Source organism: Felis catus, chromosome E1 (assembly GCF_018350175.1).
Source record: "Felis catus isolate Fca126 chromosome E1, F.catus_Fca126_mat1.0, whole genome shotgun sequence".
Lineage (NCBI taxonomy): Eukaryota > Metazoa > Chordata > Mammalia > Carnivora > Felidae > Felis > Felis catus.
Genome location: NC_058381.1, coordinates 27,283,276 through 27,298,335, shown reverse-complemented (window position 1 = coordinate 27,298,335; position 15,060 = coordinate 27,283,276). Strand labels below are relative to the sequence as shown.

The window sequence follows — 15,060 nt, the reverse complement described above, 5'->3', positions numbered from 1 at the left end:
AGCTGTGTTTAGTAATGTGTTTTGAGTAAAGCAAATTGGCCTACCATAGGTTTGACTATGTAATGTTAGTAGGATGACATCAGAGCCATTCTGTTTTGAAAAAGTATATATCATGATGTCACAGTCCCGGAGTAGGTACTGTAAAATGGCAGAAATCCATAAAATAAATCCATGAAATAGGGAGTGCTTATGTGGCCTTGCACTGTTTTAAGTGCTTGATGTGTGCTAACTCACTTTAACCTTCCACATAGCACCTAGGCAGGCTTTGCTCAAGCATGAATGAACACTTTCTCTTTTCTGTTGCCATGTTTACAGTCAAATCAAGTATAGTTCCAGAATCAAGACAGGAAAAACAAAGCTTTTAAGTCATTAAAAACTGATGAGCCTTCAACATAGATTTCTGAATCTAATTCTGCTGAAGTTCAAAAAAAAAAATCTTTTTTTTTTTTAGGGGCGCCTGGGTGGCTCAGTTGGTTAAGCATCCCAACTCTTGCTCTTGGTTCAGGTCATGATCTCAAGGTTCTTGAGATCGAGCCCTGTGTTGGGCTTTGTGCTGATTGCAGGGAGCCTGCCTGGGATTCTGGCTCTCCCTCACTCTCTGTGCCTGCCCACGTTGTCTCTTTCTCAAAATAAATAAAATTAAAAAATTTTTTATCATATCTCTGATTTTAATACAATCTTTTCCACGCTTATTTTTTAAATTAGAGATTCATGATACAGTTGTGTATCTTTCTCCAAAAGCGTTATGATATTGATGAATATCTTAGAAATTGAGGCAGTGGCAGTTTATCAAGCATAGAGACAGTCCTCTCTTTTCTCCTGTTTTTCGAAGAAATTACATCTTATTATATCTGCACATTCTTAGTCCTTTGTAACCCTGGGCCTTTGCTGTTTGAAAGTGTAGTGATTTCTTGAGGGGAAAGAGCACCTAGATTGAGGAGTTCTTCCCTTGGGTTCTCACTTCTGCTAGTATTGAACTTTGCAGATTTTTTTCTCTCAAGCCTCCTGCAAGCTATCTGGACTTTAAAACTTGAAGGTTCTACTTTTTCCTCCGTCTTTTTGTCTTGTTTGAAATTCTTGTATAACTTTACCAGTTGTCCTTCCTATTTTGCCAGAGTTTAATTTTAAGTTACCTTTTTCTCCTTGTTGGACTCTCAGGAAAAACGTCTGAAAACATTGCCCTTCATTAGACTGTGCAACGATGGAAATGTATATTTTGTGCCTTCCAATAGTAGTCACATGTGGCTGTTGAGTACTCGAAATGTGCGTAGTGTGACTGGAGAACTGAATATTAAATTCTATATACTTAAAATTGAATAGTTGCACGTGACCAGTCGTTTCGGTCTTGGACAGTGCGACAAATCTTCGTTCTGATTGGACAACTCCTTTAGAGTATAACTAACTTGAATTACATCATTCTTTGGTTTGATTTTCATCTTTACCTTTTGAAAGTTGTATTGTTCCTTTCTGCCCTAGAGGTAAATTGCCTAATAAAAATCTGATCCTTATACATATAGTTTTCAATTTCTGTAACCTTGTAAGAGAATAGAAATTAATCCCTTTTTAAAAACTTGAAAAAAATAGGAAGCTTTCATATAAGAACTGGGGAGAGGCATATACCCAGTCATCTAGATTTTTAATATTTTGCTAGATGTGTTTCTTTTGTTTTAAACATTTTAAAGAGATTCAAGCCATCATGACCTTTCCTAAATACTTCAGTATACGTTTTTAGAAAATAAGAAAAAAATTTTTTAATTTATTTTGAGAGAAAGTGCAAGGGAGAGAGAGAATCCCGAGCAGGTTTTGTGCTGTCAGTGTAGAGCCTGACACAGGGCTGTATTCCTCAAACCTTGAGATCATGACCTGAGTGAAAATCATGAGTTGCACACTCAACAAATTGAGCCATCCAGGCGCCCTTATTTATTTTTTTAAGTTCATTTTTTTGAGAGAAAGAGAGAGGGGTAGGGGGAGAACACTAGTGGGAGGTGGTAGGCAGAGAAGGAAAGAGAGAATCCCAAGCAGGCTCTGTGTTGTCAGCCCAGAGCCAGACTGGAACTCTGTATTTTAAAACATAGATATTTCTGAAAAAGTATACATCACTTGTTTTGTTAATGCTCCTCAATTTTGATTCCTCAAAAATGGGTCCTCGTGATTAGTCCATGTTATGTACTTTCAGCAAGAATACCACAGAAGTAATGTGTTCTTTGTACTTCATCATATCAGGAAACATACTGTTGATTTGACCCATTGCTGGTGGTATTAACTTTGTTTGATGAAGGTTGTGTCTGACAGGTTTCTTCACTCTGAATCTCTTTTCCCCAAGTGTCTTAGGAAATACCGTGAAACTATGTAAATATGTCATTCCTCAAAATTTCATCCATTAATTTTAGTATCCATTGATGAGTCTTCTCTGAATCAGTTATTGTGATACTTGCAAAAGAGTGACTGTTTAAAAATTCTATTGATTGGTCTTTCACCACTTTTTGAGAATTTTTTTTTTTAACTTTTATTTATTATTGAGAGACAGAGACAGAGCATGAGCATGGGAGGGACAGAGAGAGGAGGAGACACCGAATCTGAAGCAGGCTCCAGGCTCTGAGCTGTTAGCACAGAGGCCAGTGTGGGGCTCAAACTCACAAACTGCGAGATCATCGCCTGAGCTGAAGCCAGATGCTTAACAGACTGAGCCACCCAGGCGCCCTGGTCTTTCACCGTTTTTAAGTTTGCTTTCTTTATAAGGAACAGTTTTTCTTTTTTTTTTTTTTATGTTTATTATTGAGAGACAGAGACAGAGCATGAGCAGGGGAGGGGCCGAGAGACCGAGAGACACAGAATCTGAAGCAGGCTCCAGGCTCTGAGCTGTCAGCACAGAGCCCAACGTGGGGCTTGAACACACAAACCGCGAGATCATGACCTGAGCCGAAGTCGGACACTTAACCAACTAAGCCACTCAGGTGCCCCTGTAAGGAACAGTTTTTAATTTTTTGTTAACTCTTATTTTTTTATTTATACTAGTGTGGACTCCTGATTTCATGAACCTCTTTTAATTTATAATTGTCCTGAAAAGTAATTAATAGTATACATATTATAAAAGAAATGCTATCTTTCTGTAAGATCATTCTTGCCTCTATAACATTAGTTAGACATATTGAAGAGCAAAGATGGAAGAGGCTTTCACTCTTTAAGAAAGTTCTTTTATTTGAAGAACTTAAATTTAGTTGGATGAATTGACTTGGAATTATGTGGCATGGGCTGATTAGGAAACATTGGGAAACTCTGGTTTTGGAAAGGTGTAGTATAGAGGTGCGTGTGTGTCTTTTAACCAGGTGGCCTAAGCTTTTCTGCACATTGAAGAGTGCAATTCTATGGTTGCTTTACATTTTAACTTCTGGTTGTTTTTTTTTTTTTTTTTTTTTTTTTTTTTTAGTATTGAGCTCTTTAGGCTAAAGAGAATTTTTGATGGCACTGACCTTATGCCATCTGTTTGCGTTAGCTTTCCCAACTTGCTCCCTCAGCAAAGGTGGTAGAGCATATTTGCCAAGTTTGTTAGAAAGCTTTAGCAGTGTTCCATGGTGCACCTAAAAAAAGGAATTAAAATAAAATAGGGTTACTTACTTTGAAAATGTTACATGTTACATGGTTTTGAAGATTTTGGTTTCTACCTAACTTTAGGCAAATTAAAGAACAGAATTGAAAGTTTGTTGAGTGTAATTTCCTATTCTTTAAAAAGGAAAAAAATGGCATTTCACAGTGTCTGAGTAAGTTTAGCACCCAGAGACCACTAATCTATTATCAGTAGTCAAAAGATATTCACACCCAGAGTTACATCCAACCTGTAGGACAGCTGAATTAAGTAGATAAATGCGAATACAAGAAAAGCTAATCTTGAGCCTAAGTACTCTTGAGTTGTGTGTTCTAAAAGTATCTATTGAGCCTTTACTGTGTGTCAGACATTGTTCTAAGTGCTCTACATTAAACACAATTCTGGGAGGTACTGTTATCTCAGATGTTCCAGAGGAGGAAACAGGTACACAGATAACTGATTAGCCCATGATCATCGAAGTGACAAGACTGGCACTAAAATCCAGACGTTTTGTCCTTATGAAGAATCTACAGAACGAACTAATTTTGAATGGCACTTGTACTTTATAATCAATGTTATATATTTTTATAGTAATTGTCTAGTTGAGTGAAGAACCTTCTGTGTTCTCTAGATAATAGGGGGTCTGAAATACTATCTGTATGCCTCACTACAAAAACTAGAAATGTAGTGTCCCCAACCCCCCACACCCCACACCCCCCACCGCCCCCAGGCATGTTAATCCAAATTGGGGTGAGAGGGAGAGGAGAGGGAAGAAGAAACATTTTTGTATCATTTCTAAAATGTAACTCCAGGATTCTCCAGAGTTTTGGTTTGGCTGATTAACAATACATTGACTTAACTTTTTGGAAACTAATCTAGGCTTAAGTGTCAGGCCCTACAATATGCACTTATGGACCAGTGCCCAGAATGTAGTGTGGAAACCAAACGAATTGCAACATTTGAGTTGGTTTTCAGAGAAGTTGATAATTTGTATGGTTTTGTGCATGTGCAATTAGTCTTTTGTTTTTCTTGTTTAAAGGAAGGATGGAAATCTATACTTCCATATACATAGGTTGTCTCTAAGATGGAAAAGCATCTCTAATTGCTGGGGGGAGAGAGGTATTACTGGAAGCATAGGTGGGTCACTTCTCAGTATACCCTTTTGTACTGTTTGAATACTTTGCCATATGCATATAACTATTAAAAAAAAATAAGTAACCCCTTTTCTTGGACCTAAGTTTATTGATTCCATATTTTTAATTAAAATTTTTTTTTAAGTTTATTTAGAGAGAGTGAGTGAGAGTGGGGGAGGGGGAGAGAGAGAATCCCAGGCAGGTTCTGTGCTGTCAGCTTGGAGCCTGACAGGGGGCTCCATCTCACCAACCTGAGCAGAAATCAAGAGTCAGACCCTTAACCGATTGAGCTACTGCCCCAACTCCATATTCTTTTTAATTTATAATAAAAAGTATAAGTTTTTTGAAGTTAAAGAAATTCTTACTAGAAATTTCCAAGCATATGTCAAAACAATATCCCCATTTTCAATAGTAGCAACATTTTGTCAATTGAGAATATAAAAAAATGTAGCCAGAATTTGGATATTATTATGTATTCTCTGAAAATTGCTGCAAGTTTGGAGACTCATATGCCCTCTGAGTTTATTAGTGGATTGTTGCACAGTTTCTGTGGTAGATTGCTCAGATACCATGAGACCTTTATAATTGACTAAGAATTTTGTGTGGCTTGTGGTGTTCTGAAAATAAAACCTTTTTTGAGGGGTGTGGAGCCTGCTTGGGATTCTCTTTCTCTCCCTCTCCCCCACTTGCTTGCAGGTGCTCTTTCTCTCTCTCTCTCTCTCTCAAAAAAATAAATAAAAACTTTTTAAAAAACATTGTTGCTTTTTTTTTTTTAAGTTTATTTATTTTTGAGAGAGAGAGAGACCCGAGCACACAAGTGGAGGGGAGGGGCTGAGAGAGAGGAGACACAGAAAATCCCAAGCAGGCTCTGCACTGCCAGCACAGAGCCCCATGCGGGGCCCAAACTCAAGAACCGTGAGATCATGGCCTGAGCCAAAACCAAGGATTGGATGCTTAGAAGAACTGAGCCACCCAGGTGCACCCCCATTGTTGCATTTTAAAAGTTTAATCTATATAGATATTAGTAGACATAGTTGTCTAGTATAACCCTTTTATTTTTTTATTTACTTATATATATATATATTTTTAATTTACATCCAAGTTAGCATGTAATGCAATACTGATTTCAGTAGAACCCAGTGATTCACTGTTAATGATGGTGACTTGCCCTATTACTGTGTGTTTTGGGATCTTTCCCTTTTGAATATGTCATGGGAAAATATGGGAAGAATTGGTGAGTATTCTGAGCACTCTCACTGAAAAAGGATCACTAGTAAGGAAAAAAATCTTACTGATCTTATTTGAAGAAGTAGAGTCAAATGTAACTTTCTCTGAACTGATAGGAATATGTCACTTGAAGTTCTGTCACTTAACAACTGGGAGAGACTTTGTAGGAAGGAGCAGTTTCCTATGTAGTTGTATAAATGGGCATTGATTATGTATGCTTTTTAAAATGTTTAAACATGTGGAATTGGTGAAAGCTTGACACTTGCCTTTTGTTTAACTTTGTTTTTTAAATAAAGCATGGCTATTTCATATGGAGTATTTTGAATAGCACTAGGACATTCTTGGTAGAAAAGATAAAAAATATATATGCATAGCTTTCTTGGTAGAATGTGTAAATGAAGAATGAGAAAAAAATATATGAGGATTACATAGATTGCAAGGAGTGCAAGAACCCCATCCATTTGTAACCAAACCTGCTTTTTCTTCAAATAGAACAACCCTGAGGTTGGAGGTCAGTGCCTACTGTTGACAACATGCTTTTCTGACTGCATTTATTCGGGGACCTAGCTGGGAAGTAAGAAACACAGATTTCTTGACTTTCTTTTTTTCTTCCTCTACTGTCTTTCCTAATAGTTTCTTTTCTTATAGTTGTCTTGCACCTGCCTCTGAAGAGTAATTTGAGATTCAGTTAGTTACTATTTGACCCACACTATTAGTTTTTACTCTTTCTCAACATTCGAGGACTTAAGCTGTGACAATTGAAGCTCAAAATTGTCTTATGTGAATGCTTGCTATAGTGACTTAGAAACCTAGAATTCTTCTTTTACAGAATAGTTTAGAAGATAACATGTTGCTCTTACACATATAGTTCTGGGTGGTCTGTAAGCCATTAGAATTTTTTCTCCACAATTACTAGAAAGGTTACAATGGAGGGGCGCGTGGGTAGCTCAGTTGGTTAAGTGTCCAACTTCGTGGATACTTCTACAATGAAGATTAATTTATTTACTATTACATATGAGCCAGTATGTTTTGATGTCAAATATTCACTATTAACAGGTTAAAATTCCCCTACAGGGCTGCCTGGGTGGCTCAGTCAGTTAAGCATTTGACTCTTGATTTCAGCTCAGGGTCGTGATCTCATGGCTCATAAGATGGACCCCCACATGACAGTGTGGAGCCTGCTTGGGATTTTCTTTCTCCCTCTCTCTCTGCCCCTACTCTGCTCTCGCTTTCTCTCTCTCTCTCTCTCTCTCTCTCTCTCTCTCTCTCTCTCTCTCTCAAAAATAAATAAAAAGAAAATTACGTAAGTCTGAGGACCCATCCACTCAGAAAAATAGATGTCTATATCTTTGAAACTAGTGGACAACTTGTTTTGTATAAGGCCTTCTGAAGCCCACCAACAATCCCTTCGTATGTGGTTGGGGTCCTCATTTATCTTCCTTCATTAGTTCTGGACCTAAAAGTTACTACAAAAGTTAAAGTCATGAAGAAATGAAAGTTAATAATTCCTAAGATTTTATTTTAACCAAATTTGTTACAAATTATTTATCAGCTTGTATACTTGCCTTGCATTGCAGCATATACTTGAATTTGTAAAGGTAGTTAATCTTCTACTTTATTATCATGTTTGTATTAATAGTTAGACTATTGCTTGACTCCTTGCCCTGGTATTCAGTAACTAAGCTATTGTAACTACACTTTGTAACTGGTTGTGCTTGCAGTCATTGAAGTGAAAATAAAATGTAGTCTCTTAATCTTATGTTTTATTTTATTCAGAAGCCGGCCTAGTTATTATTAAGTGTGATTAGCAGAATTTGACAAAAGAATTTAGATAAAATACAGTTAACTTGGCTCAGGCCAGTCCATAAGAGAGTAGTGACAATGGTGGTCTCTGGGGAGGAAAATTGGATATCTGGGTGGTCACGGGCAGAAGGAAGACTGTGTGTGTGTGTGTGTGTGTGTGTGCGCTTTTTAATTTTGCTTTGGATTTTGTTCCATGTGAATTTATTATCCGTTGGAAAAGAAAAAAAAAATGGCCAAGGCTAATGAAACCTTCAGTAACTTTTTAGCGGGACTTAATCTGTTAGACTACATTTAGGCACCAGAATATTAATGACCCACTCTGGTAGAGACCTTCTAGCAAGTGCCTTTTTCTCACACACTTACGTGGTTTTCAAAAACCTACCATCTTTAGATTCTCTATATTTATTTAGCAAATACTTTAATATCTTCTTAATATACAAAGCAAATCTGATTCTATTATTTTCCTTGTAAAAACCCTTAAGTAGCTTCCTTTGCCTTTGGAGACATTCAGGATTCTTACTGGGATACATTCAGCTTATCAGTTTTAATTCTTTGCTCCGCAAGCCTTTCATAGTCATATATCTGGACCTTAGTATTTGTTCTTCTGTTGAGCATTCTCTTTTCTACCTTCCTTGGACACATTCCCTTAGCTGTGGGCCGCCTTTAACCAGGTCCCTCTTACATATCTTTGTTTTGGCGCTTTTGGCAAAGCATTGCCAATTGTTTACGTGTCTGCTTTTGTTAGTTCCTTTACATAAGAACTCTGAAGTTTTAAATCTGTTTTTATGCTGAAGTTAATTTTCAGATTCCTAAAGTCCAGTACTTGTGAGCAAATGACTGCTGAATATTGAAGGGGGTAAGGGAGGACAGACCTTAAACTAAAAAAGGTCAATGACCTCAAATCCCCTGAACCACAAAAGGTAGCTGTTTCCTTTACCTTTTTATGTATTTGTTCTGCCTCTTAGTTATAACCACAAAGTTAACATATCTCTAGTTATAACTACAAGGTTATAATAAAATAGTTGAATGCTGTATTTGTTGGAAGAACTGAAGGTCCATCAATAGCCTCATTTGAATGAATAACGGAGTTGTTACTGTTGACCTTGAAGCATTAATGGTTAAATGAGGTAATGACAATACGTGAATATCAAGTCTTTCTGATTCACTTTGTAACATGGCTTATTATGTTTTTGGTTTTTTTCCCCAGCTCCAGAATCTGGGTATAAACCCAGCAAATATTGGCTTCAGTACCCTAACTATGGAGTCAGACAAATTCATCTGCATTAGAGAGAAAGTAGGAGAGCAGGCCCAGGTGGTAATCATTGATATGAATGACCCAAGTAATCCAATTCGAAGACCAATTTCAGCAGACAGCGCCATCATGAATCCAGCAAGCAAAGTAATTGCACTGAAAGGTATAAAAGATTGTGGGGTGGTTTTCTTTCCTTTTTTTCCTTCCCTATGTATAATTTATTCAAATACAATAAAAGGATCTACCTTTTTTTGTATATTAAATTTGGTTAAATCTGCAAACTTGAAGCTATTACTAAATTTGATTTTAACTACTTTCATGACTTGGTATGTTTCTGTGAAATGTCTTTCTATTCAGCATAGATCTATTTGGAAAAATTTTGAGTTTTAGATTTAATAAATTTAAATTTTGTACCTCCAATGTGATAAGACTGTGCTAAGTACATAAATCCATCTACAGAAGACAAATTAGTCATTCATATCCTGAAATAAAATATGCTTTAATATTAGCACTTAAACATTGCAAGATTTTGTTACGAAGATAAACTTAACATTTATGTTGTGCCTTTTTTTATACTTTAGGTGTGTGTTTCATTTAGATTGTCAAGTTCTAAAAATGTCTTGAATTGGGTGCCTGGCTGGTTCAGTCAGTAGAACATGTCAACTGTTGATCTCAGGGTCATAAGTGTAAGCCTCACATTGAGTGTGAAGCCTACTTTTTAAGAAAAATGTTTTACATTTACACTGATTATTAGAAGTATATGTATATGTAGATGGGTATTAAAGCTTTGGAATCAAGGATATTAGAGTTTATTCAAAGTAACTTTTTAGTGTCACACAGTACAGAACTGTACAACCTATCAGTCCAAGCAGTTCAAAGAACCTCATACTGTCTGGGAGACTATCTTAATTTTTTTCCTTTGAACTATAGAATGAGAATGTAATTGACCCCCCTTTTTTTAATTAAAAAATGCTTATTATTTTATTTTAATATTTGAGAGAGAACATGAGAGGGCAGGGATGGGCAGAAAGCAAGGGAGAAAGATAATCCCAAGCAGGCTCTGCACTGACAGCAAGTTCGTGAGTTTGAGTCCCGTGTTGGGCTCAAACTCATGAACTGGGAGATTGTGACCTGAGCTGAGATCCAGAGTCAGACGCTTAACTGACTGAACCACGTAGATGCCCCAAATGTGTGTTTATTTTTGAGAGAGAGAGAAAGAGAAAGAAAGAGAAAGTGGGGCAGAGAGAGAGGGAAACAGAGGATCCAAAGCAGGCTCCTCGCTGTCAGCATAGAGCTTGATGTGGGTCTCGAGCTCACGAACTGTGAGATCATGACCTGAGCTGAAGTTGGATGCTAACAGACTGAGCCACCCAGGTGTCCCAGCCCTTTCAAACAGTAGTTTATGAGAAGGCTAAGTGACAAGCTGGCTGACTCTAAAGGCATTTAACTGTCTATGCTTTGCTTTATTGTTTTTCTTCTTGGTAGTAGGAGGAGGCTTTAGGTTCCTAGTAATTTCTTGATAAATTTGTTAGGTGAGTTGTTAAAGGTGCTGAAGTGTTTAAACAGATTTTCTTCACATTATTTAAACTTTGTATTTAGTAGTAATACTGGTTAGGGATTAAATGCAGGGTTGGGGGCAAGCATATTCAAATAACTACGTCACCATTAACATATCCAAGATAGGAGTTGTTGATCTCATCTTAAGGAAAGGTCCCAGCTTTCACTTAGGGACGCATGTTTTATAGCAGCAAGCTATAAAACAATTGCTTCTGTTAAACAGTACACATATTATACTTCAAGGTATTAAGCTCCCTTCAGCCTCCTTAAAGAATTTAGATTCAACTGCTTAGCACCTCTCACACCTCTCTATTAAAAGGCCATCATTTTAATTTTCTCACAGTTCTTTTCTATTTTTAATGTTATTGTTATCTTATCACATTTCTTAATGCTTTCTTATGTGTGCAGATGGTGAGTTATCTTAAATTAGATTGTATTAGTTATTGTCCTGTTATATAAAAAGAATAAATTGGAAAGATTTTCAGAGCATTGTAATAGCATTATAGATTTGTGCCTATATGTCTACACTACAGAGTTAAGCTGTTAACCCTTACCCTCTTCCCCCAAATCACCCTACATATATTTACTCCAACCCCTCTTGTGTTAAAAAAAAAAACAAAACAAAACAATAAAAGTCTGATTAGGGATTGGGAAAGGCAGCAGAGGAAAATAAGTCATTCCCCAATACTGCTTCCCTCTGAAGGGAAATCCTTGGCTTCTTTTTATAAACAGGACTATAACTAACAATTGTTCAAGTCTGGTTGTGGTTTACATATTGTGTGGGATGGGAATAGCATTCTTTGTTTTATGAAAGAAGTTTTTACATATGTGGTAAGAAGGGTCATGGTACAAAGCTATATGTTTTGTGTCCCATCCCATCACCCCTCCCTTATAATTTTTGTTCTTCAAGAGCCAGATTCTCTGTGGCTCAGGAATGGAGTTTTCCTTAGTCTCTAAGGGCTAATCTGGGTTAGAGAGCCTAGTGATAGCTGTGGGCTTTGACCTCTATTAATTTAGACCTAATCACTTTTTCAGACTTCTAGATTTCAAATTAGAAATATAAGCCCTTGCATCTGACTCAGTGAACTCTTAACACTCAAGGCAAATGTCATCCTTTTACCATTGTATTAAATGGATAAAGCTTGAATTTTGTTCTTATCTCCAGTATACTAACAGCATCTGAAACTGCCCTCCTTTGTTTCCTCCTCCTTTTTCTCCGGCACCTCCACCTTTCCCTGTGTATCTTAAACCAGTTTTAGCATGCACTTCTTTTATGTGCTGGTAGTGTAAGACTGAGTTGAGGTTGATCCTCCTTCAAAAAGCAGTTTCCACAAGATTTTATTGGATGGGTGATGACTGCCTCTTAAAAAGTAGACATTTTCCCCCATGTGTTTGTATCAGATTTGCTTTGTTCTGTGTACCTGCAACTAACTTAATTTATGCATAAAGTAAACCTTCTTAATTAAAGCCTGAAGGCTACAATCTTGTTTTCCATGATTATTAAGTGAGCTATTCTTTAGACTCATTTTCAGTTGGGATTTAGAAATGTATAGCAGTCATCTATCTATTTAAAATGTCTGTTAGAGATAATAAAGTTTTTGCTTCAGCTGTAGATATAGATTGTGGATTTAGTCTTAGCTATCCCTACAAAGGTTGCTGCTCTAGTAGTGTCACTTGTGTAGTTGGTTATTAGTCTCCTAACAGAACCATTTTGTTTGAAAGTTACAAATCACTAGTCTAGCTATATAATAACTTATCCTGCACTTTGTTTTCTTAATGACTCACAATTCTTAATTTTGTTTTTAGCTGGGAAAACTCTTCAGATATTTAACATTGAAATGAAAAGTAAAATGAAGGCCCATACCATGACTGATGATGTCACTTTCTGGAAATGGATCTCTTTGAATACGGTTGCTCTTGTTACGGATAATGCAGTTTATCATTGGAGTATGGAAGGAGAGTCTCAGCCAGTGAAAATGTTTGATCGCCATTCTAGCCTTGCAGGGTGCCAGATTATCAATTATCGTACAGATGCAAAGCAAAAGTGGTTACTTCTGACTGGCATATCTGCACAGGTAACATTTTTCTAGATGTTTGATAAAAGGTATAGAGAATGAATGTTCTCAGAATGCAGTTTATTTTGAAATTAGGTTGTCTATGCTTGGTCCTGGTGAATGAAACTTATTTGGAAAGACTTTCTTTTTTAAGAAATAAAGGTTGCTAGCTTAATGGCTTTATGCTGACAATACGTTTTCAGAGTACTCTTACCAGGTGATTTTAGGTTTAGGTTTTACTTGTAGTTTGAGTGGATATTGAGTTCCTGTGTGAATGATTTGGAACTTATTATGGCCATTTATTGCAGAATGAGTTTTCTAATATATATTCTTTAAGATAGTGTAAAGAGATGGTTGTATATGAAGCACATTTTAAGTATTCATATTGTTTTAATGTAATGTTGGAGCCAAATTTTAAATGAAGAGGTATCAAATCTACATTGAGAGACTACATTATAAAGAATTATAAATCCTGCCAAAAGTGATATAAAACATTCTCATTATTTTACCTCTTGATGAATCTGGGAGTTATTGATTCATTGGGTCTCCAAACTTTATTCTCTTTGATCCTTTGTAGCAAAATCGTGTGGTGGGAGCTATGCAGTTATATTCTGTAGATAGGAAAGTATCTCAGCCCATTGAAGGACACGCGGCTAGTTTTGCGCAATTTAAGATGGAAGGAAATGCAGAAGAATCAACGTTATTTTGTTTTGCAGTACGGGGTCAAGCTGGAGGGAAGGTAAGTTTTGGCTTTGGAAGTTGTTAGTGAGCACTGATCTTTGTCTCTCTACTAATTAGTCCTCTAATTTCAAAATAGTCTTACCCTTCATTGTTAATTTTTAATTTTTTTTCTTTAATGGACTGTGCATGAATTTTTAAAAAAAATTTTTAAAAATGTTTTATTTGAGAGAGAGAGAGAGAGAGAGAGAGAGAGAGAGAGAGAGAGAGAGAGAGAAAACGAGTGGGGGAGGGGCAGAGAGAAAGGGGGACGAATGATCCCAAGAGGGCTCTGCACTGACAGCAGAGAGCCTGATGCAGGGTTCACATTCACAAACCATAAGATCTAGACCTGAGCTGAACTCGGAGGCTTAACCTACTGAGACAACCAGGTGCCCCAAAGTTGTTTTGATGTTGTTGTTTTTTAAGTTTACTTACTTTGAGAGAGACCAAGAGAGTGTGAGCAGGGAAAGGGCAGAGAAAGAAGGAGAATCTCAAGCAGGCTCCACGCCGTCAGCACAGAGCCCATTCAGGGCTCGAACTCACATACTGTGAGATTATGACCTGAGCTGAAATCAGGAGTTGGATGCTTAATCTGCTGTGCCACCCAAGCACCCCGTTAATTTGTTTGTACTATTCAGATTTATGGTGACTTAGTTTGTTTAAATTCTGCTTCTAGTGATACATATCTAAAATGAATTAGTGTTTTCTTGTGATACTTGTCTAAAATGAGTAATGTTGTTTAACAACTTTTTTATATCAGCTCTTTAAGGGGCGCCTGGTTGGCTCAGTCAGTTAAGCATCCAACTGTAGCTCAGGTCATGATCTCACGGTCGGTGAGTTCGAGCCCCGCGTCAGGCTCTGTGCTGACAGCTCAAGGCCTGGAGCCTGTTTCAGATTCTGTGTTTCCCTCTCTCTCTGCCCCTCCCCTGCTCATGCTCTGTCTCTCTGTCTCAAAAGTAAATAAGAACATTAAAAAAAATTTTATATTGGCTCTTTAACACTATTTTTATTGCCTTTACCAAAGGCCTTTGTTTTTAAACTTTACTGCATGTAAGAGTGATTAGGGTTGCTGCAGTGTACATTTGTTTGCCTTACATCTGGAGAGTCTGGTCCAGGGGTACCTGTGTGGCTTAGTTGGTTAAGCGTCTGACTGTTGACTTAGGTCATGATCTCATGGTTCAGTTTGTGAGATCCAGCCCTATGTCAGGCTCTGTAATGATAGTGTGGAGCCTGCTTAGGATTCTCTTGCTCCTGCCCTGCTTACACTCTCCCACTTAAGCTCTCAAAATAAATTTAAAAAAAAATAAAAACATAATCTCATTCAGTAAGTGGAGCTCATAATCTACAATTTAAATGCCATAGGTGTCTAGATGGGTATGGGCTACAATTTGAGTATTATCGTCCTAAGTCAGCTTCTCAACCCTGGCTGTACGTTGGAGTCACCTAGACAAATTGAAGTACTATATATTGGGATTCTTAGTTACAGACAACAGAAAGAAGGCCTGGTTGGTTAGAGTATAAAAAGTTTAGTGAAAAGATAATGGATTATTTACATTTAGCCAGGAAGGTTTAAACCCAAGCTTGGAAAAAATGAGGAATAAAGGAGAATGGGCAGTAGTCATGGTCCCAGCCTAAAGCCCTGCCATAGAACTTTGGGGACTCAGCTACTGCTATGACTGCACTTCTCGATGCCACAGTTAGTACTGCTGGCTGTAGAAACTCTTAAGATCG

At 37.2% G+C, this 15,060-nt stretch overlaps 1 protein-coding gene across 3 annotated transcripts in view; it reads left to right on the top strand.

Moving 5' to 3' along the window:
- The window catches only part of CLTC (clathrin heavy chain), a 65,934-nt gene that overhangs the window by 15,116 nt on the left and 35,758 nt on the right, over nt 1-15,060 (top strand). For 2 of the 3 annotated variants that reach the window (XM_045044808.1, XM_045044809.1), the window contains exons 2-4: nt 8,954-9,161; nt 12,362-12,630; nt 13,187-13,348. In XM_045044808.1, coding sequence (XP_044900743.1) covers nt 8,954-9,161; nt 12,362-12,630; nt 13,187-13,348 — 639 coding nt within the window. Of the gene's footprint in view, nt 1-8,953; nt 9,162-10,938; nt 10,967-12,361; nt 12,631-13,186; nt 13,349-15,060 lie in introns of those variants that run through there. The other variant, XM_045044810.1, reaches the window with a different exon arrangement.